Here is a 26264-nt window from a genome sequence, read left to right as displayed (position 1 = left end):
TCACCCCCCTGCAGTATCATGCATATACAAATACACCTTGGCACCTTTAACACTGAAATCTACAGCACAAATACTATAAATGATTGAGGGCAACATGTTACTTGAGAAGAACTTACCTGGAAAGCTAGAAGGTAACATAAAGCTGCCAATTCCGAAACAGCTCTCCACTGCATTTCACTTTCCTGGGCCATTTTCAACAGCAGAGTTCCAGCATGCATGTAGAAGTGGCCTTTCATTTCCAGGAAAGTTACAGAAAGTTCATCACCTCCAGCTGCATGAGGTTTCACTGAATGGAGTGCATGATCAAAGCTACAAGACAAGTGTTCATTAATAACAGTAGTTTCATGGCTCAACAAAGTACTGTTACAGAAACAGAAACACCAGTAAATACTTTTGACTGGTTTCTTTACTAGTGGCTCCTGCTTATTGTTCCTCTGCCATACATGACACATATATACACTGCAAATGTGCAAAAAGCAGCACATGAAAGCAACTAATAAAACATTCAACTGAAATAAGGGGCTTTCGTGCGGACACAATACAAAAGCAAGGACATTTCACAATACAAAAATGGGGGCATTTCATCAAGAGGCCATCATTTAGAAGCATTCTGAATTGAACAAATCAAGATACCTTTGAAGGGATTCTCTGCTTTCTTCTACACCTCTGTTCGAAAGTGTCATTACGACCAGATTTGAATAAGCCAACAAAAGATCCCGACGGGATCTGGTCTTTTGCTCGTTAGGTTTATTGGATTCCAACTCCTGTGGAGAGTCAAGATATTCCTAGGGAAAAAATTAAAATTAAAAAAATATTTTGTTTAGTCAGCCACCAGATCTCTAATGTGTTTTATTAAGCAAGATCAGATCCTACTTTGTTAACTCATTCTCTACTGAAATTCAGCAGCCCAAAATTATATAAAGCAAAAATCTTATTCCGTGTAGACTGTGAGGATTTTATTTTTAGCAGCTTTATCAGTGATATTTTAAGCTATATTTTAAGACACCAGCTGAGCATCATTACTTCAGTGGACTCCAAAAGTAGCAATGAAAGAGCTGAGGGTCTGTGCAAAATTCTGAGAAGGAAGAACTTTTCAGGATTTTGCACATGCCCTCCGAAGAGTGAGGTTTCAGTGGCAGGACAAAGATATGCCAGTCTGCTTCATGCACTGCAGAAGGCCCTGAACACCTCCATGTGTTGTCCATGTTCTAGATTACTGGGGTGACCCACTATATTTTAGCAAGGCAAAATCATGAGCAGAAGGAAGCTTTTTTAGGGCTGTTCCACAGGTACTTGCATGAGTTCATGCAGTCCTACCATAGGTAGATTCTAGTGTAGTTCTCAGGCTTCTCACAAGGTTGTGCACTTGAAAGAACAGCTTTTGACTTTGTCTCAATGTTTCTTATAAATGCTTAGTCAAATGTGAAATGGCTTTTCTAGGGGCTGAAGACACCTTACACACAGGGGTATTTGTAGATAAAACCCAGTAAAAGCATATTGTAGGCCTTTGTAGACCTGCCTGTTATAATGTTATTTGCTTGTTCAAACTCTGATCAAAAGTAAGTTCTGTCATGCAACTGGATCCAATTAATAAAGCAAGTTTAGTCTTCACTTGAAGTTACTATAGTAGTTTCTATGGGAAATTACAAAAATAAGTATTTTTACAAGACAAATATAATTAAACAAACCTTAAGTGTATGTACAACACACGAACACCATTCCAAGCTTGACTGCAATGGTATTTTTTTCTCTGCTTCCTGACAGTGTGCCACAGCAGCTGCAAGGTTTTTGTTTGATAAGTACAGCTTCACTAATCGAATGTTAACATAAACATCATCAGGTCTGGCACACAATTCTGACTGGATCAAATCAAGAAGCTGGTTCCACCCAGTCTCACTCTTGCAATCCACCAGACTCTCCTACAGTAAAGATAAAAGGGTTGACATTTTATATTTATTTATTTAAACAGAAGGCTTTCAATCATTCTCAAGGAATAACATCATTCTTATTGCTTCTTTATATAAAACTGCACTGCATAAGCAAGCTAGTTTTGAGACAATATAGCAATAAACATCTGAATCCACTACATATCTGGAAATGCATTGCAGTTTCTTTGAGGGGGGCTTTAAAAATAATAATAATCAGGAGTTTCTTAACTATGAAAGGAAGTGTTACATGTTATCAGGTTTCTACTTTTTTTGAGAAGCCTCAGAAAACAGCAGGTATTAACAAAGTTACAACTACTAAGTTATTGCCAAATTTTTCATACTGGCAATTTCATGTAAAGATTGTGTCCAAATTGTGCCCAGGTTTATTCTGTAAGCTGTGACAACTCAAGGTGGGGAGGGAGAGGTGAAGGTTACCTTTAGTCGAAAAACTGAAGGGCTTCCAGGAAAAAGCTTGGCTGCTCTGTCAACCCAGTATTTTGCTCTTCCATCGGTAATATCATTACTGCACAGCAGCTCTGCAATCTTCAATACAAGGTCTTTCTGTGTTGGATTCAACTCCACTGAACGCTAAAGCCACAATTGAAAGGAAGAAGTACCGTATATATAGTTTAATTCTGTTTTTCTGTGACACAAAATGTTGCAATATAGACTACCAGAACACATAAACCAAGTTAAAGTGGCTTATACAGCTGTTTAAGAAGATCACTTCATTGCCTTATTTGCAATGCTACTCAAGTGCAGAAGAATGATGGAAGAGATGCAGGTGACTACTTTGTTACCACACTTCTGTAGATTAGTGCAGCCTTCCCCACTTCATAAACACAGCATTCACAAAGGACCAAGAAAGGGAAAGCCTTTAGACAGGTGTGGCATGCTTTAGCATTAGAGAATGATGCTATGCTTATGAAATATCACAAGAGCATTAAGTATTTGTACAGAACAGAAACATGATTCACAGAAGTGTTGTTTTTCCTTGCCAAGTTGCCCTGTACCACAACACAGTCTGAGCATTTCCCAAGCTGACAAGTCAAGATGTGGCTAAATTCCATACTGTGATTCTATCACTTCGAAGACAGCACTGAATTCCTTTCATTAGTTCTGAAAGCTATAGGGGAACCCATCACAAAAGGCCAGCTGAGCAGGATTCCTGTCACCTACTCCAAACTTCATTGTTAAACTAGAATTTTTATTAAGCTTATAACACATAGTAAGGCATAGTAGCCTATGTGCCACGGTGGGATAGGAAAAAATCAGGTTTGAGATCCTAGCTCAGATTATGATAGAGCTAATATTCCCTGAAACTTACATGAGAAGTTGATTGCTATAACTTCCTGCTGCTTGACAGCCCAGCTCAGATGATATGCCAAGTGTGTGTGTGTGTGTGTGTGTGTGTGTGTGTAAAATATTTCTTCTGCTTGGTTCTGTGCTTTCCAGAAAAAAGAAAGTTTATGAAACTCTAAGGTCTATTTAAAAGATACCAGAATTATGAATCAAGAACAAAGAGAAGCTCAGCATTATAACCAACAGTCATCTGGTCAACATTTCATACTTCAGGAATCAACAGGAAGTTCCCCTCACTATATTGACCTGACAGACCCAATTGGACTATCTTTCGATACCACTGAACATAATATAGCAACCTAAATGACCTGTTAAGTGTTTCAGAATCACTCAAATTATTTTGCCAACTCTCTGTGTGGCAATCTGAGGTGGGAATATTGTTACCCTAGGAACCCTCCCCCCCCCGCAATGGAATACTATAGAATTACATCTTGTAAGGGACAGTCTTGGTGGCTGCTCTACAACCATGCTTTACCCATGCTCAAAACAAATACTTTTTGGGAGGCAACAGAAGTTTTTGTGGGACTGACATTTGGTAATTCTATTGTTTAATTATAGCCAAGGCAACAACACTTTAAAAATATTTCATAGCATTCCAAAATATGCTCTAGCAAAATAAAATATATCTGAGTAAATATTTCATATACAACAGCCTCTAGAAACAATAATGTAGGCAAAATGTAGAAGCATTTTTTTTTTTTACCTTATAACAACCTACAGCTTTCTCTATGTTTTCTTCAGCTTCATAGAGTTGTCCCAAGAATTTGTGTGCCTTGGGATCTCTTTCTTGGACACTGAGATATGTAGATATGTACCTTTAAAAAACAGCACAGCAACTTAACATAGCAGCCATCAATAACTAATGATATCACTCCAGAATAGATGTAGGTGATGTCAATGCATTTGATAGTCATGCTATAAATGTGAATTAGGAGCCCCAAGATTGGCATATTTAATTTAACAATGGAAAAACCACAGTACTTGGTTATGAAGCAATTGCCAGTGTTAGTTCTACATGGAACAATATAAAACCTGAAAATAATTATATATGATTAGTAAAAGCCAGCGTTCTCCAACCTGGTGCCTTCTGGATGTTTTGATCTTCAGCCTTATCAGCTGCAGCCAAAACATCTGGAGAACAGCAAGTTGGGGATGGTTGGTATAAGCCTATCAACACTCATCATGCAGAGTTCTCTCAAACAATTAACCAAACACAAGTTATTCTGAATCAGAGTAAAATAAATCATTGGAATAATTAAAGAATAATATTTTGTATTACCTTTTAGCCAATTCATATTCCTTTGTTTCATAATACAGCTTAGCAAAAAAGAATCCTTTCATGGATTTCTAGAGAGAAAAATACTTTTGTTAATGCTGATAGTAATTCACTTACAGTTTGGTCATTGAAGAGCCAGAATTTTATCTGCATAACTCTATCCTAAGTATTTACAATGCTAGAGTGAGAAAGAGCTGTTTCCAAGCCTGTTTCTAAGCATTTAATTCATCACAATAAGTTATTGTCCAGTGACAGGAATGAACCACAGCAAGCCTCTAGATCAGTGATTCCCAAACTCCTACCCCTCAGACCACTTGAAAATTGCTGAGGATCTTGCAAGACCATGTAATAATGATTGTTCTACCTGCTGTTTAACAACTGTAATGAGCTGAGCTAGATGCAAAAGTATTTCTTAAAAAATAAGTTCAAAGAGGGTTCCTGAAACTGCCTCCCTCACCAGTCAAGGCCTGGGTGGTTGGATGTCCTCTGACAAAGAACATTCACTGATCCAAGATGGAAGTTATGTGCCAACTACATCTCCATTACCAGCCTAATCAAATTAACCTAATCTATGCTTAAATAATGTTTATATATATAAAAAGTTTTGCAACCATGAAATAGCCAAGTATAAGTCATACTGATTGCCTTTTGAGGACAAAGGCCTATTCAATAGCACCATATGTAGATGCCAAGGCCTAATCAATGACTAAGATTGAGGTGTTCATTTGCTTCCTTACCTCTTGTTAATTCTGAGTATCTACTTGTTGCTGTTTTCAATGGTGGCTATTTATAGTGGAAGGCAAAGAAAGAGGTCCTCATATTGATAGAAACTTTCAGCTAATGGCACCAGTGACAAACACTAGGCTTTGCAGAAATTGTGAACTTTGCAGCACTAACCAGCAGAGCTGCAAACTGCCAGGACCCAGGGCAGAAATGTAGTCCCTCCTGCAATTTGCATTTAGAGCAAAACTTAACGCTTTGTGCCAAATGCAGCAGAACCCTGGAGTCAAAACCATGCTGGGTATCCACTTATGTAACAAGGGTTATGCTCTCTGTTGGCCCTCAAAATCTGCTCTAGGGATTAGTGGATCATCTGGAGATTTTGGGGGTACACAGGGGAGGAAAAAGAGATCATCTAATGTCACCCTGTATTTTCTTCCTGCAGCATGCTCAATACTTTAATTGCAGAGTGCACCCATTATCTGCTAAGGCCCAGTAACAGCCTTTTTCTGTATAAGCATAAAATCTATCATATAGATACCACCATGTGAATTATTCAAAGCTGACAAGTAACAACTGTCAATTTGGTGTTTCAGAGAAGGGAGTGACAGCAAAATGTATGGCAGCTTCCTATACTCAGAAACTATGCTTTCATTAAGACAGTCAAGACAACAAAATGCAACTTTCATGTTAGGTCAGGGATTCTTTTTTATTCCCTTTAGTTGAATTGTCCATAGCATTGCCTACCTATATGAAAAACTGCTCAATAGTTTCTGCAACTTGTCATTTATATGTACCGTCAGGGGAATACCCCATTTGCCTGATGAAAGAAAGTTATTTCTGTGCCTTGTCCTAAATTAATTAGTTTTATGTCCATCTCAAGCAGAAATACTTTTATCAGAGAGACAAGAGATCAAAGAATACAAAAACAAACTAGACTATCTCAAGCTTTTTGCCATAATAATCCCACAAACCTCAAGTAAGAAAAGAATTAGAATTTAGGAAGGAAAACTTCCAATTCCTGCCAGGACATAACTCACAACTGCTAAGAAGAATGGGAAGTGAAACTTAACCAAAGCAACATTAGGGGTTGTTGGTTTTTTTTGGGGGGGGGGAGGAAAAAAACTATACAGTTCAGTATAGGAATATCAAATTATCCATGATGTAGCACCTAGAAAACTGCAGGAAATATTTTTAAAATACACAAACACATGGTTAAGTGTTCAATTACCAAATGCTACTTCACATGAAATATGTTGGAAGAAAAAAACATTGTTTTTAATGAGGACAATAACCACTGGCCACTGTAATTGTGAATGGATTTTTAAAGCAAAAAACATTAAGAAGGTAAGTTGAGCAACCTTATGCCAACTATTTTTAAACCAGCATTTATAAAGTTTATACCACACCCAGAGGCAGCTGGCAAGAGTGCTATATGATGCCACAGTGAAAAGATTACAGGGTTAAGAGGGCAGTCCTATATATGTCTTCTCAGAAGGAGGTTCCACCTAAGATATTGGTTCACAGACAGATCACGAACCACAACTGCCTGTTTACATTGGAAAGTTCACAGAATATTAGCTGGAGGAAAGTCAGATGGAAAAGCCACCATACATTAAGATTACCAAGTACAAGCCTGGAGATGGTGCCTGTCTTTTTACGAATAGAAAAAGCAGAAGAATTTGCATTAGACACTGGCTTCTTCATCATCATCATAATAAATTTTATTTATACCCCGCCCTCCCCAGCCAAGACCGGGCTCAGGACGGCTAACAACCAATAATAAAAACAAGTTGATTAAAAGACAATTTAAAAAACAAGATTAAAATACAACATTAAAACATTAGGATGCAGCCTCTTCCCAGGGGGAGAAAGGAAAAAGAAAGAGGGGGAGGGAATCAAACTGATTCTAAGCCAAAGGCCAGGTGGAACAACTATTGTCTTACAGGCCCTGCAGAAAGAAATCAGATCCCACAGAGCCCTGGTCTCATGAGACAGAGCATTCCACCAGGCCAGAGCGAGTGTTGAGAAGGCTCTGGCTCTGGTTGAGGCTAATCTGACTTCCTTAGGGCCTGGGACCTCTAGAGTGTTGCTATTTATGGACCTTAAGGTCCTCCGTGGATGGTCCCATAGGTACAAGGGTCCTAGGCCGTGAAGGGCTTTAAATGTCAAAACTAGCACCTTAAATCTGACCCTGTACTCCACCAGGAGCCAGTGCAGCTGGAAAAGCACTGGGTGAATATGCTCCCATGGCAGAGACCCTGTGAGGAGCCTTGCTGCAGCATTCTGCACCCGCTGGAGTTTCTGGGACAGCTTTAAGGGCAGCCCCACGTAGAGTGAATTCCAGAATTTGTGCAGGCACGAAACGCTTCCAGGCACTCAGGACCACCCCAGGCCACACCCCTTCCCAAGCCACTTGAGTGCTTTCACCTGACAGGAATAGGCCCTTCAACTCTGCTCTTACATCTTGCTTGCCTAGGAGGGCTGAGTGTATATTTGTGTGTTTAGCAGGGTACAGAAACCCCTTACTTTTGCATGACTGGGATGTAACTTTCTTAGTTAGAACATGGACATAGCCAGGATTTATGTTACAAGGGGCAGCATTTATGTTGCCAGGGGGCAAGTACCTCAGTTAAGTATTTTATTGATTTACTTTTTAAAAAATTAGTTCTTATTGGGGGTTTTAGTGTTACAAAGCAAACAAATAAACAGGGAACGGTACTATTGCCTCCACTTTCGATTCATACTTGATTTGAGCTGAACACGCCCCCTTTGACTACGCCCAGACAGAAGATGCCCTGCCCACTTTTGCATCTGGCCCCACCAGACCCTGGCTTCGAAGGAAAGACCCTTTGGCTGGAAGGTGTTCCCCCCCCCCACCAGCCCCCCACTCGTGAAGCTGCATCACCTAGCACAGCCCCGCCCCCTTAGAATCACCATGGCACAATCCCACATGCTCCTCTGTTACACTGGAGCCAAGGAACAGGAGGCCCAACGCGCGAGCGGGCGCTGCCCTAATCCCAGCCGGCCAGCCCCCCCGCCCTCGAACCCCGAGAGGCGGCTGCCAATCCAAACTAACTCCCTCCCCCCCTTAACCGACGCGGGCTCACGTCCAGTCATTGGAGGAGAGTCTCAAAACAAACAGCCAAGGGGACCAATGGCGGGTCGCCTCTGAACTCCCCTCAAAATCGGTTTGAGGGGGGGAAGGGGAAGGAAGGGAAACGAAACGAAGGCGCCTCACCTCCCTGGGCGAAGAGGCCGAGGCCTGCAGCGAGGAGACATAACGGTCCACTTCCGCCCTGCTGCGCCTCAACATGGTGGCGGGCGAAGGAGGGCCCGCCGCCAACGGGCCCCTCAGGCTCCTTCCCCGGGCTCGAAGAGGGAGGACGAGAGCGCGGAGCCCAAAGCCTGCGCCGGTCCGAGGAGGCGACGCCGCTCGAGGAGGAATGACGTGCTAGCAGACGCGCCGGCTCGCGCAGAGGGAACAGCCGCCGCTGTGGCGTCGGCGGCCTCGCGACGGAAATAGCGGGGGGGGGGGGAGAGAGAGAGAGGGAGAGATCGGAAGTGACGTCCTGTCACCCTAGAGCTGCGCACCGGGGAATGAACGCTCAGCTTCGCTTCGTAGAGATACGAAAAGGGAGAGAGTGATCCCACCTCAGCGCGTGGCGGGCGGAATATCTCCCCCCCGCCCCATTCCGCCGCTATAGACAGAGAGCTAATAATAGATGAGAGGCGCGGAATGCAGGGCAATCAGCGCGCGTGGGAATCTTCGTGAAAACGGGCTGCAACAAAAGGAGGCGGACTCTCCTTTAGCAGAGATTCCTGCGTTGCAGGGGGTTGGGCTAGATGACCCCCTGGATCCCTTCCAGCTCTACAGTGCTATGATTCTAAGATGCACGGAGCAAGACAAGCTCCCCCTGTGCACACAGCCAGGGCCGGATTTAGGTTTGACGAGGCCCTGAGCTACTGAAGGTAATGGGGCCCTTTATATGTCCAGCTGTCCTTTGTCAACAACAAATTGTCGGTTTTTCGTGTTTTGCTACCCTTAGTCTGTGCTGCCTGATCATCAGTCTACAAGCACTCTTTAATATTAGCTAACAGGTACAACAGCTTGACCTACGCTCAACTGTGCTGCACTGCAGTCTGCAGCTGCATGCTACAAGCTGCCGTGCAACCAGTCCACGCAGAATGTAGGCACCCTATATATAGAAATGAGCAAACCAGTGATATTTTAGGGAGCAATCTAGCAGGCGGGGCCCATGACTTACATCATAGGAACCTACACAACACAAAACACTGTTGCTGCATGTAGGTTTTATTTTATTGGTTTTTTATCTTATATTTTGGAAATGTACATCCACATTTTTTTCCTTTAATTTTTTTGGGCCCCCCAAGAGAGTGGGACCCTAAAGTATAGCTTGTTTAGCTTATACGTAAATCTGGCACTGCACACTCTCCCCAGGTGAGGAATGGCTTATATACCTCTTCTCTTACATCTTTTGTGCATCCTGGTTCCAACACGTACGGAATCCATCCCATAACCCCTGTTCCACATAGACCATGAGAGGCTCACCCCTCATGAGGAGTTCCACTACAAAGTGTCATGAGATTGCTTGTGATGTTCTCTTCCATATCTCTACAACATGAGAGTCAGGAGTGGCTGTGCATGCCCTAGGCTACTGGACCAGGTGCAAGCCAACCAGTTGACCTTGAATCCTAGAAAGATGGAGGCCTTGTGGGTGGGCGATTCCAGCGTCTGCTGCCTGTTCTCGACAGGATCGCATTCCCTCTGAAGAAAGAGCTTCACAGCTTGGGGGTATTCCATCCATCTTTGTCGCTAAGAGGCCCAAGTGACCTCTCTGGCTAGGAGCGCCTTCTATCAGCTTTAGCTGGTAAAGCAGCTGCGAACATTCCTGGGCCAGGAGAGCCTGAGCACACTGGCAACCTCAAGACCGGATGACTGTAACACCTTTTATGTGGGGCTTTCCTTGCATCTGGTCCAGAAGGTGCAACTAGAGTGTAATGTAGCAGCCAGGCTGTTCACAGGAGCAAGCTCTTAGTACCATGTTACTCTGCCGCTGGGAGAGCGGCATTTGTTACCAATTTGCTATCCAGCCAGGTTCATGGTTCTTCGGTAAATTCAGAGAGCCCTAAAAAATCTGGAGCCAAAGTAACTTATGGACTGCCTTATTCCGTATGCTCTGCCACAATCACTGATACCTTCTGATGAGGCCCTTTAGTGCTTCCACATGCCCCCGGGGTTCAGCTGGCCATTACCAGGGACTGAGCTTTTAGTGTGGCAGGCCCTGCTGGCCAATAGCGGTTCAGCGGGCGTCACCCCTGCTAGTTTTTAGATGTCTTCTAAAAACTGTTGCTATTCCCTTTCAAACCCGAGATTCTTTGCCAACCAGTTTTTACTGATGTGTTTGACATTTCTATTGTTTTTGCTGTAACACTGTTTTTAGGTTGCACGCTGCCTTGTGGTATTTCATATGGAAGTGTTTTTTTTCAAAAAAAATATTTGAATGAATAACAGGGGACTAAGGAACCACTGAATTCAGCAACGAGAACAGCCGTGATATAATCAAATAGACAACAGCAATGAAAAGGTCCAGCTTTGTGCAAGCAGATTTCATCTTTCACTGAAGTAAAGGGGCAGCTGGTGTGAGACCTTGGCAGCTGGACCGACGATAAGGATGACAAAAACAGTCCTAATCGGAGAAGAACATAACTAGGCAACACAGCAGATAGTGAAACAGTAACATACTTTGGTTGTTTTTGAAAGTATGCTGATAAGAAATGTGACTACGTTACTGGAAGGCAAAGGTGGATTTGAGGGAAATCAGTTCTCTCCTTATTCCAGGAAGAGTTGCGGGAATGTATAGAAGGGTGAAGTTCTAGGGTCCGCTTTCAGGCTGAGCTACAAGGTGACAAAAAGACCTGGTCACATCTGTTACCAATAAAAATGGGGTGTGAGATAAGAGAATATGATAAAGTTATTTTAAAAGGTGTCTTTTTCGTAAATGGGTCAAAACCAGGGTTCCACCAAACCTGTTAATTCCATAGCATGCGTGACCTAGTTTATTGACAATGTAATTTTCTCTACTAAATATGATTTTTTCTAACAGGCAGGAACCCAGGAAACGGGGGTGGGAGTGTTGTCTCAGAGCCCATGCCCATGGAACAGTTTCCAAGGAGGGAAGAAGTTAACTTACAAACAAAAAAGCAGAAAAATAGCAGACATACTCCAGTATCCTTGGGACTGTGGCACCAAAATGCTCGCAGGCTGCCCCACACGGATGGAGTCCTTTTCTCCCTAGGGGGATCTCAAACCTTTGTCCTAAGAAGGCTGCAATCCTCAGGAGCTGTGAACTTGACCTTCCTCTTCTTTATATAGGCTTTGCTCCTGCTAACCTGTGCTGGTAAGGATACCTGGGCTCTGGCAGGTGTGCAGTTGCAGCTGTTTATGCTGCTGGGGCTAATGGACACCATGGCAATGGGATGCAGGGAGGTGTGCCAGAGGCACAGCATAGCATAGAGGCTAGAAATTGTAAGTAGTTAACAGTGTATTTTATTGACCTAGTGGCACAACAAGCATTCAGTTGGAACCGGGATGCTTTCAGATTTCTATTTCAGATACTATTTTAAAATAACTAAGCTGAGTTGGAAAATGTGTTTTTGAAAAACTCAAGCATCTTCCATCATTAGAAAAAAATAATCCTAAAAATGCTTAACCTTTTCAAATACTGGGCATATATTTTCTGCATAAAAATACAAAAGAACAGTATACAAAGGGTACATATTTTGACTAATATTGCTTAAGTATGGCAGAATAAGGCACAACAAGGAAATGAAATACAAAAGCACAGAGGAATATTTCTGTTACATAGAAGGTTTCCACAAAATCCAAGTAGCTCTGCGTAGACATATTTCTCGCGATATAGAACTATTATGTTTCCAGCTCTGAGCTGCAGTTTTCAAATGACACATCCCAGAGTTGTCTTTCTGTAGTTCTTTGAGAACTACAGCCAAGACTCTGCTCACACCAATTAATTACAAACACTGTTAATCTCCGAACAAAGCATTTGTTGTATAGGCTTCGTTATGGTTCACATCCAAGGAGCTGTGAAGAATGGAATCTCTGTAATTTACAATGCAATTCTAGATGCGTCTACTCAAAAGTAAGACCCACACAGTTCACTAGGGCTTGCTTCCAGATGAGTGGATCTAAGACTGCAGTCTTGGATATTTAGAGTTCTTTCTGGTAAGTTAGCAGGCATGATCAACAAGGCTTCCTGGCAGAATATGGACTTCTAAGGCTGAGAATGCTAGTTCGTTTTGTTTTTTATAGCTTTCCTCAGGGCAACAGCAGATGTGAATGCCATTTCTCATTAGTTCGCAAACAGACTTCAAGCAACAATAACTCCTTGCCTCAAAAACATGAAGTGTGTGCATTAGACTCAGAATTTTTAATGTATATCAGGGCTCACAGCAAAGGAAAAGGTACTTCATCAGCTAGAATCCTTTAATCCCTCACTTATGCCACAAGAACATTGGTAGAATGTCTATGTAGAATGTCTACATAGAATGTCTATGGTAGAATGTCTATGTGTCGGAAGCAATTCAGTTCTACTGCCACAAGCCAGCCAAACACTCTTGTTGGGTCTAGCTGTGCAATCCTACATATGTCTACTCAGAAGTCCCACAGAATTCAATGGTACATACTCCTGGGTAAGTCTGTATAGAATTGCAGCCTCAGGGTATTTGCTTGAACCATGTGCTTCGCTTGCATGGCAAAACATACTATGCCGGAGTTTAGTGTAAAATGTGGTTTGGTGTATTTGGTGAGGGTATCTGCTAGATATGTTAAATTAGGCTATTCAGCACCAACTGGGACCTTTTTCAGTTGCCCCTTACTAAGCAAATATACAATGTATATATCTACAAATTTATATACGCGTAAAATTCAGAATTTAAATGGTTGGATATGAGGTTACATAACATGTAAAGAGTTTTTAGAGGTATACTGTCAAGGTAGAGAGGCAAACGTTTTAATATGAAGCTAGTCATGCAGAGGAATACTCTCCTTTTTTTTGCACTTGGGTTTCATAGACTCAACAAAAATAAGTCTGTAATAGCACTTCCTAAACTTTGCACAGCAAGATGAGATCTGGAGAGGAGGGACCTCACTTTCTTCCCAACGTCTCAGCCAATTTCTTCAGTCGCTTCTTGAGCTCCAGTGGGAACTTCTCATAGCACTTCTTGCAGACAGGCTTCATATCAAATTCCACAAACTTGTTTCTAAAATGAACCAAAAAAAGGGGGGTAGTGGGGAAAGAACAAAGTCTTAATGCAAATAATAATATTTTCATAGGTTTTGCTGGAAACTAATTTTATATATAAATTACCACCACCCCAAACTGAGTGTAGGTTACACTATTTTGACTTTTACAATTTTATAAAGACAAGGATTTGTACTAGTCCTCTAAGGAATCATAATTTAAATTCCCACATCTGAGGGGAAAGTGGGTGTCTTAGGGCGGTTTTACACATATCTTTATTAGTTTATGCTTCTGGGTGTCATGCTCCGCCCCCCAATAAAGAAAGAAATATAGGCAAAAAGAGTGATCGCCACCTCACCTATCATTAATATGCTGTGCAGCACAGAATAGTGCTCTGCAGCATTCATACAGATGGTGTCTTTAAAAAGTGATTATTAATTTTTTTTAAAAAAAAAGTCAGACATGTTATGTTGCTTGTAAAGGCTATGGCTCTGACCCCCCAAAATGCACACCTAAAGTCACTCTTAAGGATGAACCGTGGTTGTTTTCTTAAAAAAATAAAATCATTATTATGAATCCATTTAAAATGTTGTTGGGGAAATCTTGAATCCAAAGATTGCCATTATTTCTTATCAGGTTCAGAGCTGGTCACAATGACAGAAGACTCTTCCAGTCTTGGTGTACACATTGTGGAGGTGCTTCTGCAAGAAGTTCCCTGGTCTAACAGTATCCTATGAAAGGGGTGGCAAAACTTTGCTCTGTGGGTGCACAGGGTGGTAAAGGTAAAGGTAAAGGGACCCCTGACCATTAGGTCCAGTCGTGGCCAACTCTGGGGTTGCGGCGCTCATCTCGCTTTATTGGCCGAGGGTGCTGGCGTACAGCTTCCGGGTCTTGTGGCCAGCATGACTAAGCTGCTTCTTGTGAACCAGAGCAGCCCACAGAAACACCGTTTACCCTCCTGCCGGAGTATTTATCTACTTGCACTTTGATGTGCTTTCGAACTGCTAGGTTGGCAGGAGCTGGGACTGAGCAACAGGAGCTCACCCCATCGTGGGGATTTGAACTGCCGACCTTCTGATCGGCAAGTCCTGAGTTAGGTCCATTACTTCCCAGAGGTCTACTCTAAGTAAAAAACTTTGTTGACTACCACCCACTATCTTTGTTCCCAGGGAATTTCCTTGGGATAAATATTTTCAAATGCCTTGGGATAGATATGTTCAAGTTGCCTCTCATCTCAGCCTCAGTAGCTATGTTCTAATAGACGCAAATACAAAACAAACATCAGAGCTAGAAGAGTATGTCACCTAGAGAGCTCCATATGTGTTTTGGGGACAAAGGACTTGCATGTAAATTAATCCAGTTACTCAGAACGAAGTTGCCCTTTTGTGTGGTGCTCATCGGAGGACCACGCCTGCTGTATAAAAGTAAAGTAGACATTCATAATCCCACCTCCTTTTGCCTCTTAGGCTGCCTACCACTGATATGCGCCCTTTGGAAAACTGCCCAGAAGGCAAGGGGCAGCAAAAGGTTCTTGCCCCTGAAAGCTAAAAAGAAGAGAACTCCCTAAAACTGACCGAAAGGAAGAAAGGAAGGAGCGCAGTTGCTGGGAGGTAGGAACAAAGCATGTTTACAGGCAGACAGGCTTTTTCTTTTTGTGTTTGTCTTTATCCTTTGCTTCTCGCTCCCGTTTGGCGAGCCTCCTCTTAAATTCTTCCGGCATTCTCTCGTAACAGTGTTTGCAGACAGGTTTGAGATCGATTTCAACAAACTTGTCCCTTCACGGGTGGGGAAAAGAAGGAATGGAGGAGAGAACAGGATAGAATCAAGATACAGGTGAAGCAAAACCAAGGAGAATTCAGCAGGAAAGAGAAACAGAGTTAAAGTAGTAAATGTACTAATAGGAAAATTATGTCCCTGTCACTTGGCAGAGGCTGCATCGTTAATGGCTTCATCAGTGCAGGTGTGAGAAACCATCAAGGGCTTCCCCATTTCCACACATAGCTGAAGTCTCACAAAAGACAAAAAGCACACTACATGTGTGCTACAATGAAGGAACCTTGTTCTCCAGTTCCCATCAGGCCCAGCTAACATAGCCAATGTTCAGGGATGATGGGAGTTCAGCAACATCGCCGGCAGCAAACTAACAATGGTTATCCAGGGTGTGTTAACCTGCAGAAACAAGCCACGCTGTGGCTTAACCAACCATGGTTTGACATCATGTACAAACGTGGCCACATCACCACTTCATGTATTATCATGAACATCTGGTAAACTTACTTGAGTGTTAACTTAGTGTTGCAAGTAGAGCACGCGAAGCAGTTCACGCACCATGCCTTGTTCAGTGCCGACACAACTAAGAAAGAGGAGAAATGACAGGATTAGCTGTCTGTTTACCAGTGACAGAGTAGATGATATTTATCGGAATTCCATGGCAGGTAAGGTAAAAAAGGTAAAGGACCCCTGGACGGTTAAGTCCAGTCAAAGGCGACTATGGGGTTGTGGCACTCGTCTCACTTTCAGGCCAAGGGAGTCAGCGTTTGTCCGCAGTTTTCTGGGTCATGTGGCCAGTATGATTAAACCGCTTCTGGTACAACGGGACACTGTGATGGAAACCAGAGTGCTCGGAAATGGCATTTACCTTCCTGCCACAGTGGTACCTATTTATCTCCTTGCACTGGCTTGCTTTTGAACTGCTAGGTTGGCAGGAGCTGGCACAGAGCAACGGGAGCTCACCCTATCACGCGGATTTGAACTGCCAACCTTCCGATCGGCAAGCCCAAGAGGCTCAGTGGTCAGAGCCACCCGTGTCCCTATATATATATTCCACAGCAATGTTTAAGAGACTATTACGTTGTTTGAAACTGCATATTATTTACACAATAGGGATGCGGGTGGCTCTGTGGTCTAAACCACAAACTGTGTTTTTGTTTGTTTAATATAGTATGTATTTTTGTGTTGCTAAATTGTAAACCACCCATGAGCTTTGGATGAAGGGCAGTATAAGAAATTTAAAAATGAATGAATGAATGAACTTTCAGATCAAGTCCACTTTCATTTGCCTCACTATATTTTGTGATTGCTGTTTTTTTACTATAAGCTGACTTGGAAACCCACTATCAATGCCTAAACAGTTTCATTTCATGTGCATTTTGAGTATTTTATTTTGAACTCAACTTCAACTGTTATCCTTCAGTGTGCTTCTCCTTTCTTAAATCACTTGTATTAAGTGGGTTATTTTTATTTTTTATTATTTTAAAAAACCCCTGAAATGAAGACATAAGTGCATCTGCGCAGAGACTCACCATCTCCTTCAATCACACGATTACAGTGGAAGCAAACATCACCAAAGAGCTGCGGAAATGAGGAAAATATTCCATAGTCATGCAAGTATTCATTAAACTTTAGAAAACGAAAATCAGCAGTTGGGACATATTAAAAACATATGCTTTCTCATTAGCAGAACAGATTAAGTAGGGGGACGGGAACTCTCTTAAGTAATTATGAGTTGATTTGTTTAAAAAAGAAGCTACACACACTAGTTTGGATTGAGAGAAATATGCATTTAATGGTGTTTGTGGAAGCTGGCTTTCCTCCTCCCCCTTGCAACCCCCCCCCCCAAAAAAATTGAGGGACCCTGATGAGTGAAGTGGGCCGTGGTACAGGAGGTGAAGGTGAAATCCACATTTCCCCCAGATATTCAGGGCTCCTCTTGGGCCCTTCTGTCATGGCCCGCCCCATTCAGCAGGATCCCTCAACCTCCAGGGGAGCTGGGGAAGAAGGGGGCCAGGAACTGGAGCCAACACATTCAGATATAGAAATAGAATTGTAGAGTTGGAAGCGACCACAAGGGTCATCTGGTCAAACCCCCCTGCAATGCATGATCTTTTGACCATCTTGGGGCTTGAACCTTGAGATCAAGAGTCTCCTGCTTTACCAGCTGAGCTAGGAATACAAGAAGCTGTTTTACACCAAGTCAGACCTCTAGCTCAGTGCTGTCTGCTATACTGACTGCCATTGGCTCTCCAACAAGACAGACGTCTTTCCCAGCCTGATTTGGAGACGCCAAAGGTTGGACCTGGCACCTTCTGCGTGCAGTGTGTGGTCTGAGCTATAACCCCAAGTGACCACTTGGCGGTGCACTCTTAAACAGTGCCCAGTTTAAAGTGAGCACAATGCACAGTCTAGGATTTCACAATAGGTTCTCATGCAGTACTCTACATCTGTACGATGGCAGCTGTTAAAAACAGCTGTTAAAAACCTTTTGGCACACACAAAAAGCTATTAATAGGGAAAGGAGTCTTTAAACTTCAACGACTCAGTAATAATTTATTAGAGATCACTGGAAATGTGAAAGGATCAATAGGACCTATGAACACAATAAACACACATACACACAAACCTCAGATGGGAAAGTTTTAAACAAGCTGAAATAAAGAAATGACTATATTCTGAATAATTTAGTCCATATCTTATATGATTCTTCTAACATGGTAATTAACCAGAAAAAAATGATTTCTATGTGTAACGAAAGCTGAAATAAACACACACATGTATTTGAATTCACAGACTGGATTGCCGCACTGCAAAATATTGCAAATCTGCAATATAGTTTTCCAGCTTCAAATTTAAAGCAGTTCTCCAAATGTGTTTTTGAAGTGAAGAACCAATAAAACAAAGGGGGAGATATTCCAATCTAAAAGTTTGCCTATTAAAGGTAGGCTATCATGGAATTAGAAGCTTTACAAGCAAATTGTTGTTCAATTATTTTTTTTTAACCTCATAAAATGCTGTATATCAATTGAATGTCAAATCTACATGGTTTGACACATACCAGCACTTGCTACGAGACAACAAATGTAGACGAAGCGAAGTTTCAGAGTTAACATACTAAAAGTCTCTGGCCGAATGTACAAAATGCAAGATGCAGCCATACCTGGTTGTAATGGGTCTCACAGTACGCCAGCCCCTTCCTCTCATAGTGACGGTGGCCTAGGAATGGCTTCTCACACTTTGCACAAACAAAATGCTGCAAGGGGGGGGGGGGGCGGGAAGAAGTATGGGTTACTACCTTCAGTTTTATGTAGTGATAATTCATCTGCATTCATCCCTATGTGAAACTGAGCAAATAATTTAATTTTTGCTTCTTAACTCACTGTACTGGAACAAGTTAAGTGTTTGCTCCAGAACATTGCAGCTAATTCTGAGGGCTTGTGAGGAAATGAAAGGAAGGAGAGTCCCTTTGCACAAGCAGAACTCTGGATAGAACCTTAAGTATTGCTCTTAAAATGATAAAAAAAGGTAAAGGGACCCCTGACCATTAGGTCCAGTCGCGGACAACTCTGGGGTTACAGTGCTCATCTCGCTTTACTGGCCGAGGGAGCCAGCGTACAGCTTCCGGGTCATGTGGCAAGCATGACTAAGCTGCTTCTGGTGAACCAGAGCCGCGCATGCAAACGCCGTTTTGACGTGGTTTTGAACTGCTAGGTTGGCAGGAGCAGGGACCAAGCAACGGGAGCTCACCCCGTTGCGGGGATTTGAACCGCCAACCTTCTGATCAGCAAGCCCTAGGCTCTGTGGTTTAACCCACAGCACCACCCGCGTCCCATCTTAAAATGATTAGACTAGAGTTATTTTGGTATTTTCTTTTGTACTTCTTTTTTGTTGTTGTTCTCTTTTGTGCTCCTTAAAGCATGTTTTTAAAAGTAAACTACCACAACCTATGACTTTACACAGAATTCCCTATTTTGAGGATTCCTTTCTCTGATGTATTATTATCTAGGTTGTTGCACCCATGGCTCACCTCCACATGCCACTGTTTGCCCATAGCATTCACCACTCGTCCTTCAATTGGCCTCCTGCATGCTCCACAGATGGGGACGCCCATTTTGTCATGGCAAGGCAAGCAATACAGCTCCCCCTTCAGTTCTCGGGCGTCAGCAGTAAGTTCCTTTCTGTTCAGGAGGTACCAAAAGAAATGTGAAGACATAGCGAAGGAAAATACAGGCATGCATTTCAACTGGTGGATATGGTGGCAAAAGAAAACATGATATTATTAATAATGATAATGATAATGATAATAATAATAATAATTTGGTTACAAACTGGAATGAATACCCACAGCAAAATATTTGGGAACTGTTGAGCCAGTAGCTGAAAACCAAATACAACGACATGAAAGCTGCCATATGAAATGATCCTTGGGAAAACAAACCATTTTTCAGATTTAATCCCCACGGCATCCATTTCAAGTGGGGATTCCTGTTGCACAAAATGAGAATAACCAAAAATGGATGGCGAATAATGCTTTCGGTCTGTAGGAGCACCAGTGAAAATCAGTAGATGGTCCACTCAACAGAAGGCAGGCTGTTCAAAGTGATTTCACGGAACTCCTGCTGAGGTAAAATACATCTGGGGCAAAATGAATACAACCTTTCTCAAAAGTAAAAGTAACATCCTGCTTAGAGAATTAAAGAAGCAGGGCCTATAAACTGTGCCGTGCCTCAGCTAAATTCCTCTCATCTCAATAGGCTATTTTACAAGTTGAGTGTAGAAACCTGAATAGTTTATACTAGCCAGAGCCTCAGCTAGACCAAGTTCTTCCCAGATAGAAAGGCCTTGCTGAGGAAAGTAAAGTGATCATATGCATACATATAACCTGGGACTTACTTTTGCAAAAGTATGTGCAGAATGGGTCCTACACACACTCACCCCAACTGAACACAATGGAAATTTTTTGGGACCAGGCTGCAAGAGGTTTATAAATATCTTATTCACTGGTAAACGTGTGGTAAGACTGTGTATTTGCATTCATGCTTAATTATCAACCACTTTGATACTAAAGTTTCCATTCTAAAGATTTAAAAAACAAAAACGCCCAGTTCCTCTTACCCGCAATTGGCACAGTTGAAGTGATCGGGGTGGTAAGGGTCATTCTTGAAGATGAGGGGTTGTTCTTCGATGATAGCATGGCACTTTTGGCAAATGTATTTGCCCATGCCCCTGGCTTTCTCCCGATTGTGGCAAGGACGGCAAAGGTGTCTAAGAGAGAGCAAAGGAGAGACAGCAATGAAAAGGAACCAGGTTCCTAGAACTGGATTTTGTTTTGTTTTTAACCCACAAAAGTGTAACAAGGGCTTTTGCTTCAGCTTTGTAGAAAAGAAACTAGCAATAATCCATAACAAAACACACACACAAAGCCTTAACATAAAACAGTTACCGTATTTTTTGCTCTATAAGACTCACTTTTTCCCTCCTAAAAAGTAAGGGGAAATGTGTGTGCGTCTTATGGAGTGAATGCAGACTGCACAACTATCCTAGAAGCCAGGACAGCAAGAGGGATTGCTGCTTTCACTGCGCAGCGATCCCTCTTGCTGTTCTGGCTTCTGAGATTCAGAATATTTTTTTTCTTGTTTTCCTCCTCCAAAAACTAGGTGCGTCTTGTGGTCTGGTGCGTCTTATAGAGCGAAAAATACGGTATTTTACTGGTCTTCCTACATAAAGTAATTCTCTGCCTTTAAATTTCTCAAATATAACACGTGTAAGCATACATTTTGCCAATAAAAAACTGCTCTAAAACTATCTTTTGGTGCAGAACAATGATGTAGGCTCTGACCCAGTATTATAGCCTATGAAAATTGTTTCAGAATGCCATTATAGAGCAGAAGGTCAATAAGGCTTATAGCCCACAGTGAGTTAGGGCCTTCTAATATCATGATCAGATTAAATATATTAAAAGTATATTGTAAGGTAAAGGGACCCCTGACCACTGGGTCCAGTCGTGGACGACTCTGGGGTTGCAGCGCTCATCTCGCTTTATTGGCCGAGGGAGCCGGCATACAGCTTCCGGGTCATGTGGCCAGCATGACTAAGCTGCTTCTGGTGAACTAGAGCAGCGCATGGAAACACCGTTTACCTTCCTGCCAGAGCAGTACCTATTTATCTACTTGCACTTGTGATTTCAAACTGCTAGGCTGGCAGGATCAGGGACTGAGCAATGGGAACTCACCCTGTCACAGGGATTCGAACAGGTGAGCTACTGATTGGCAAGCCCTAGGCTATCTGGTTTAACCCACAGCGCCACCCGCATCCCATAAAAGTATACAGTGGTGCCTCGCAAGACGAAATTAATCCGTTCCGCGAGTCTCTTCGTCTTGCGGTTTTTTCGTCTTGTGAAGCACCCCTATTAGCAGTTTAGCGGATTAGCGGCTTAGTGGCTATTAGCAGCTATTAGCGGCTTAGAAAAAGGGGGGGGGAGGAAAAAAACTTGCAAGACTTGCAAGACGTTTTCGTCTTGCGAAGCAAGCCCATAGGGAAATTCGTCTTGCGAAGCGCCTCGAAAAACGGAAAACCCTTTCGTCTAGCGAGTTTTTCGTCTTGCAAGGCATTCGTCTTGCGGGGCACCACTGTATTGTAGCTCTTGGATATTATGTGAGCATCTCCTTAGGGCTGCTGGTTGTAGAACCTTTAGAATGGAGGGAGCATACAAGGTGGGTTCTGCTCTTCCACATGCCAAAGTTATCTTCTTACCCAAGAGCTGTTTCATATCTCATGCAAAACTATTGCTTAAGAAAAGCAAAACTAAATCCAAGGACGATGTTCTGCTTGCGCACACAGAAGCATGGGACTTACTTATAGCACTGCAAAAATTTGCAGAGCAACAGTGGCAATTATCCTTCCATGCACCGTTCTTTGGTTCCAGCCCTGTTCTTCCAGTATACAAATGTCACTCATTGACAGCCACTCCCTCAACGAAAGGTGGTAGGGCCAGTGGGGAGTCTAGCATTTTTCATCTCCAGAAAGTTGAATGCAACTACAACAGCCATGATTTTATGAAACCCGTTTGCAACTGCTGTCTTGGTTAGTTTTGAAATATGTTTAATGCTATGCTTCCAGAATGCCAAAGGTCGGCCACCATTTTAGAAGCTACTGCGTTATTTTTAATAGGACAAAATCCTGAAATCGTTATGACCTTGCCATCAATTTACAATGCTCAGTGTCAAGAGTCAAGACAAAAGAAGTTGAACAATACCTGCCAGCATTCTTCACAAACCCAATGTCTGCCAATACCTGTTGGCAGATATCACAGCAGAAACATTCTGGGTGCCAGCTGTTGTTCATAGCTTTAATAACACGACCAATAATGAACTCCCCTGCAAGTCAATAACATACCAGGATGTTAAAAAAAGAGAGATTTAATTTTAAATGCTAAGGTGCTGAAGATAATAATATGGTGTGGGATATAACTAATGAGAGGGCAGATCGTTCCACCAGGATCTGCTTAGCGCTTTGCTGAATTCCTCCCAAAATATCTGTGTCCTCCCGGAAGTAAACAAAGCAAAATAGCAACAATATTTTTATATCCCTGTCTTCTACCATGTTTCAACCTCAACGAGCAAATTCAGATAATTTTACCCAGTGATATTTATGTTACCCAATGAAATTTTGGTCAAGCTGAGTTCCTGAAATAATACAATACAAAGCAAAAATGAAACACAGAAATACAATGAGTGTCTGTCATACTTAAAAGTAGACTTCAGCTCATTAATTTCAATGTGTCTTTTCCAAATGTGGCTAACACTGGAGATTAGTCAATGACGGCTAAAGAAGCTCTTAATCTGGAAATCGAAGTACTCTGGAAAACTGTGTCTAAATACAGTGTCTTGTAATTTGGGCTTCCAATAATTTAATGCTCCTTCCACTCAAAAACAGGATGCCAATAAAGCCATTAAGAGGGCTGACAACAAGATGATAATGGACATGTGCAGAAAGGACAGAATTGTAATGGATAACAAAATAATAATAAAAACAAATAAAGTATCTTAGAACTACAGTTTTCATATATTTTTAAGATGCTGCAATTTCCCTCAGTTTCGGAGTCACCTCTCCTTTTCCAGCTCTGACACAAAACTTCCTTTTACCTTTGCAGATTTCACTGCTGCCTGCAGGCAATTCATATCAGGTTTCTCCTTAGGGGTGAATTGACCTGGAGATTCCTCCTTCTAGGCACCTAAACACAATTGCCATAATCCAGGGGGCTTTATTGGGTGTGGAAGACGGAGACCTGTGAGTATATGGAACACTTTCTCCTTCCAAAATGGCAAGAACCAAGATCCACTTGGAACATGCAGCTGCCTCGGTGCAGTATGGAAAGCAAGATCTAAACTCCTGCTTCCTATCTATTTCCACCCCTCACATTAAGGCAGAGCTCTGACACTCCTGGAAAAAATCCTACTCAATTCTGTCTACAGCATTACTGAGACAACTCTCGGTTTCTTTCTGCTGACCTTTTTTTTTTTTTTTTTTTTTTTTTAAAGATAGGTTACTTCAGGAATCTCCCAGTTAGATCCAGAAATAGCATTCCTGTGCCTGATAAACAGAATATTATCTCATTCTAATTAAGTTATTTGACCTGAGTCTCTTGCCAAAGGGCACAGCAAGTGGGGGAAACAAGATATTTTAGTCTGGTTACTTTTGAAGGTTGAAATTCCTATTTAATAACCCTCACTTTGCTTTTAAGTGAAACAAACTTAGGGAGGCTTAAGTGGGATTCGGTACATGCCACAATCTAGACGGAGACCCAGTTTAGCCTGCCATGGAGGTGGGCCTTAATTGTCTGTGGAATAGTAGGGAGGCTCTCAGGCACAGATGCCACAAATAATACCACAGTTAGAAGCATTTTTATTTTTAGTATTCAATAGGCTGTAGATTTGAAAAGTGTTTAGGAACTAAGGAAGTGTTAAGGATAACAATGCAATTTCCTGAAATGGTAATGTTTACTTATGTTAAATTACTGTGTACTTTTAACATGGGTCCCCCCCCCCATAGTAGCTCTCTTGTGATTGGCAGATTGTGAGTCACGCAAGAGAGGCATTCCATTTCTGTTGTGACTGTTATTCCAGTAACTCTTGTTTTTAACTGCTTTCTGCTGCTTATCTTTCTCTGTGTAAGGAGAATGGCTGCTGAGAGAGGTTTTTCAGGATACTGCTGAGGACAGTGTTGTGTCAGTGTGATCTGTCTGAAGTGAAACAGACAGAGGAAGATCCCTAAATGTTAATAGGGAGAAACCTGTGCAGAAACTCTCTGAAAGGAGCAAAGAGAATACTGCTGAAAGCGAAAGTAAAAATAACAACCCCAAACCCTTCATAAGAAACTGTAAGGCCTGAGTGAGGTAAAACTCTGGTGCAATTCTCAACAGTTTTGTTTATAAGTCTAAGTAAAAAGACTTCAATCTACAATTCAAGTGAGAACATACCCATGTTTGAATAAGCATGAGACTGTAAATATATTCTTCTCAGTTATATGTTTATGAAAGTGAAGTTCTTTTGAATATGAAGTCTGTACAGTTGTACCTTTGAAGTCTAACAGAACCGTTCCAGAAGTCCATTCGACTTCCAAAATGTTTTGAAACCAAAGCGCGGCTTCTGATTGGCTGCAGGAAGCTCCTGCAGCCAATCGGAAGCCTCGTAAACCCCATCGGATGTTCAGCTTCCAAAAGAATGTTCAAAAACCGGAACACTCACTTCTCGGTTTCGATCATTCGGGAGTCGATTTGTTCAGGAGCCAACGCGTTCGAGATCCAAGGTACGACTGTATAGTCTTTACAAAGAAGCTATCAATCACCTAGAAGAGTTATTTAGCTTCCTAGCTGTGAGCTACTCTGCTCCTTTATATATCATCAAAATTTTATTTATACACATAACAGGAATCTGCCTTAAGTCAGACCATTAGTCTATCTAGCTCAGGATTATTTGCACTCGCTGTCTGTGTCTCTCTAGGATTTGAGTCAACCCTGCTTGAGATGCTAGGGCAGGCACCCCCAACCTGCGGCCCTCCAGGTGTTTGGGCCTACAACTCCCATGATCCCTAGCTAACAGGACCAGTGGTCGGGGATGGTGGGAATTGTAGTCCAAAACATCTGGAGGGCCGAAGGTTGGGGATGCCTGTGCTAGGGATTGACTCTGGGACCTTCTGCACTCAAAACAAACACACTACCACTGAGGTACGTGGTAGCTTCTAAATCAGACACTGAGCCCTACAGGAGTAGAGCAGTCTTTCCACTACAAACTTTCGCCTCCCGACTCATGGAGGATGGTGGAGAACAAGCACCTTTGCCCATGCTCCCTTCTCTGTGTTAATTGCGGGGAGAAACAAACAAATGCCCAAAGCAGGCTGATGTTCAGGTGAATACCATCTGGCGTAGACAGTCATCATTGCGGCAGATACATAGCAAAATCTTCCTTGTGTTCCAGACCTGCTTTGTTTTCTTTAAACAGCATATGTGCCTCTCCTCCCACATTTGGATTTCCACATTATCATTATAAAATATTCTAAAAATTTATAGATATATATATTTTCTAGAACTTACCACACTGATGGCAGCAAGGAGCAAAAAGCATCTGAAAGTCATGTTCGCAATATTTCCTTCCTTCAAACTAGAAGAAGTAAGACATAGAGGAATTTAGAGGAATACGGAAAAGTATAGCACTTCATCACTTAATGTTTCATACATATAAATGGCCGTACAATTTCCGGGTTCTTTCAATCAGGATCCAGCCTGATTTTATGGCAGAAAGGAACTGAAGCTCTGCTAATCCATCGGACTGTTTAACAAGTTCTGCTTGTATATTATTATGCCACAGGGAATGATTTGCACAAGAAATCTGGCAGGCTGCGGTGGAGTTTATGTTAGATGGCTGG

At 42.2% G+C, this 26264-nt stretch overlaps 2 protein-coding genes across 14 annotated transcripts in view; both read right to left on the bottom strand.

Annotated features, from left to right (window-relative positions):
* RGPD4 (RANBP2 like and GRIP domain containing 4) overlaps window positions 1–8814 on the bottom strand; it is a 37111-nt gene extending 28297 nt beyond the window's left edge. For 3 of the 7 annotated variants that reach the window (XM_081857936.1, XM_081857937.1, XM_081857938.1), the window contains exons 1-7: window positions 8528–8814; window positions 4570–4637; window positions 3994–4105; window positions 2364–2516; window positions 1689–1919; window positions 634–785; window positions 117–309 (exon numbers count right to left, since the gene is read on the bottom strand). In XM_081857936.1, the coding sequence (XP_081714062.1) occupies window positions 117–309; window positions 634–785; window positions 1689–1919; window positions 2364–2516; window positions 3994–4105; window positions 4570–4637; window positions 8528–8602 (984 nt within the window). In that variant the 5' untranslated portion in view covers window positions 8603–8814. The remainder of the gene's footprint in view (window positions 1–116; window positions 310–633; window positions 786–1688; window positions 1920–2363; window positions 2517–3993; window positions 4106–4569; window positions 4638–8527) is intronic. The other 4 variants (XM_081857942.1, XM_081857939.1, XM_081857940.1 and 1 more) reach the window with 2 other exon arrangements.
* Window positions 8815–11841: 3027 nt separating this feature from the next.
* The window catches only part of LIMS1 (LIM zinc finger domain containing 1), a 74601-nt gene continuing 60178 nt past the window's right edge, over window positions 11842–26264 (bottom strand). For 4 of the 7 annotated variants that reach the window (XR_014155548.1, XR_014155549.1, XR_014155550.1 and 1 more), the window contains exons 3-11: window positions 25933–25999; window positions 22597–22717; window positions 20457–20606; window positions 19369–19519; window positions 18502–18594; window positions 16871–16919; window positions 15846–15921; window positions 15143–15343; window positions 11842–13587 (exon numbers count right to left, since the gene is read on the bottom strand). Coding sequence is in view for 3 of the 7 variants with exons in the window: in XM_081858141.1 (XP_081714267.1) it covers window positions 13473–13587; window positions 15846–15921; window positions 16871–16919; window positions 18502–18594; window positions 19369–19519; window positions 20457–20606; window positions 22597–22717; window positions 25933–25999 (822 nt within the window). In the remaining 4 variants the exon portion in view is untranslated. The remainder of the gene's footprint in view (window positions 13588–15142; window positions 15344–15845; window positions 15922–16870; window positions 16920–18501; window positions 18595–19368; window positions 19520–20456; window positions 20607–22596; window positions 22718–25932; window positions 26000–26264) is intronic. The other 3 variants (XM_081858141.1, XM_081858143.1, XM_081858142.1) reach the window with 1 other exon arrangement.

Source organism: Podarcis erhardii (assembly GCF_964252035.2).
Source record: "Podarcis erhardii genome assembly, chromosome: 4".
Classification (NCBI taxonomy): domain Eukaryota; kingdom Metazoa; phylum Chordata; class Lepidosauria; order Squamata; family Lacertidae; genus Podarcis; species Podarcis erhardii.
Note: the sequence above shows the minus strand (reverse complement) of the source record. Positions and strands in the feature narration are given on the sequence as shown.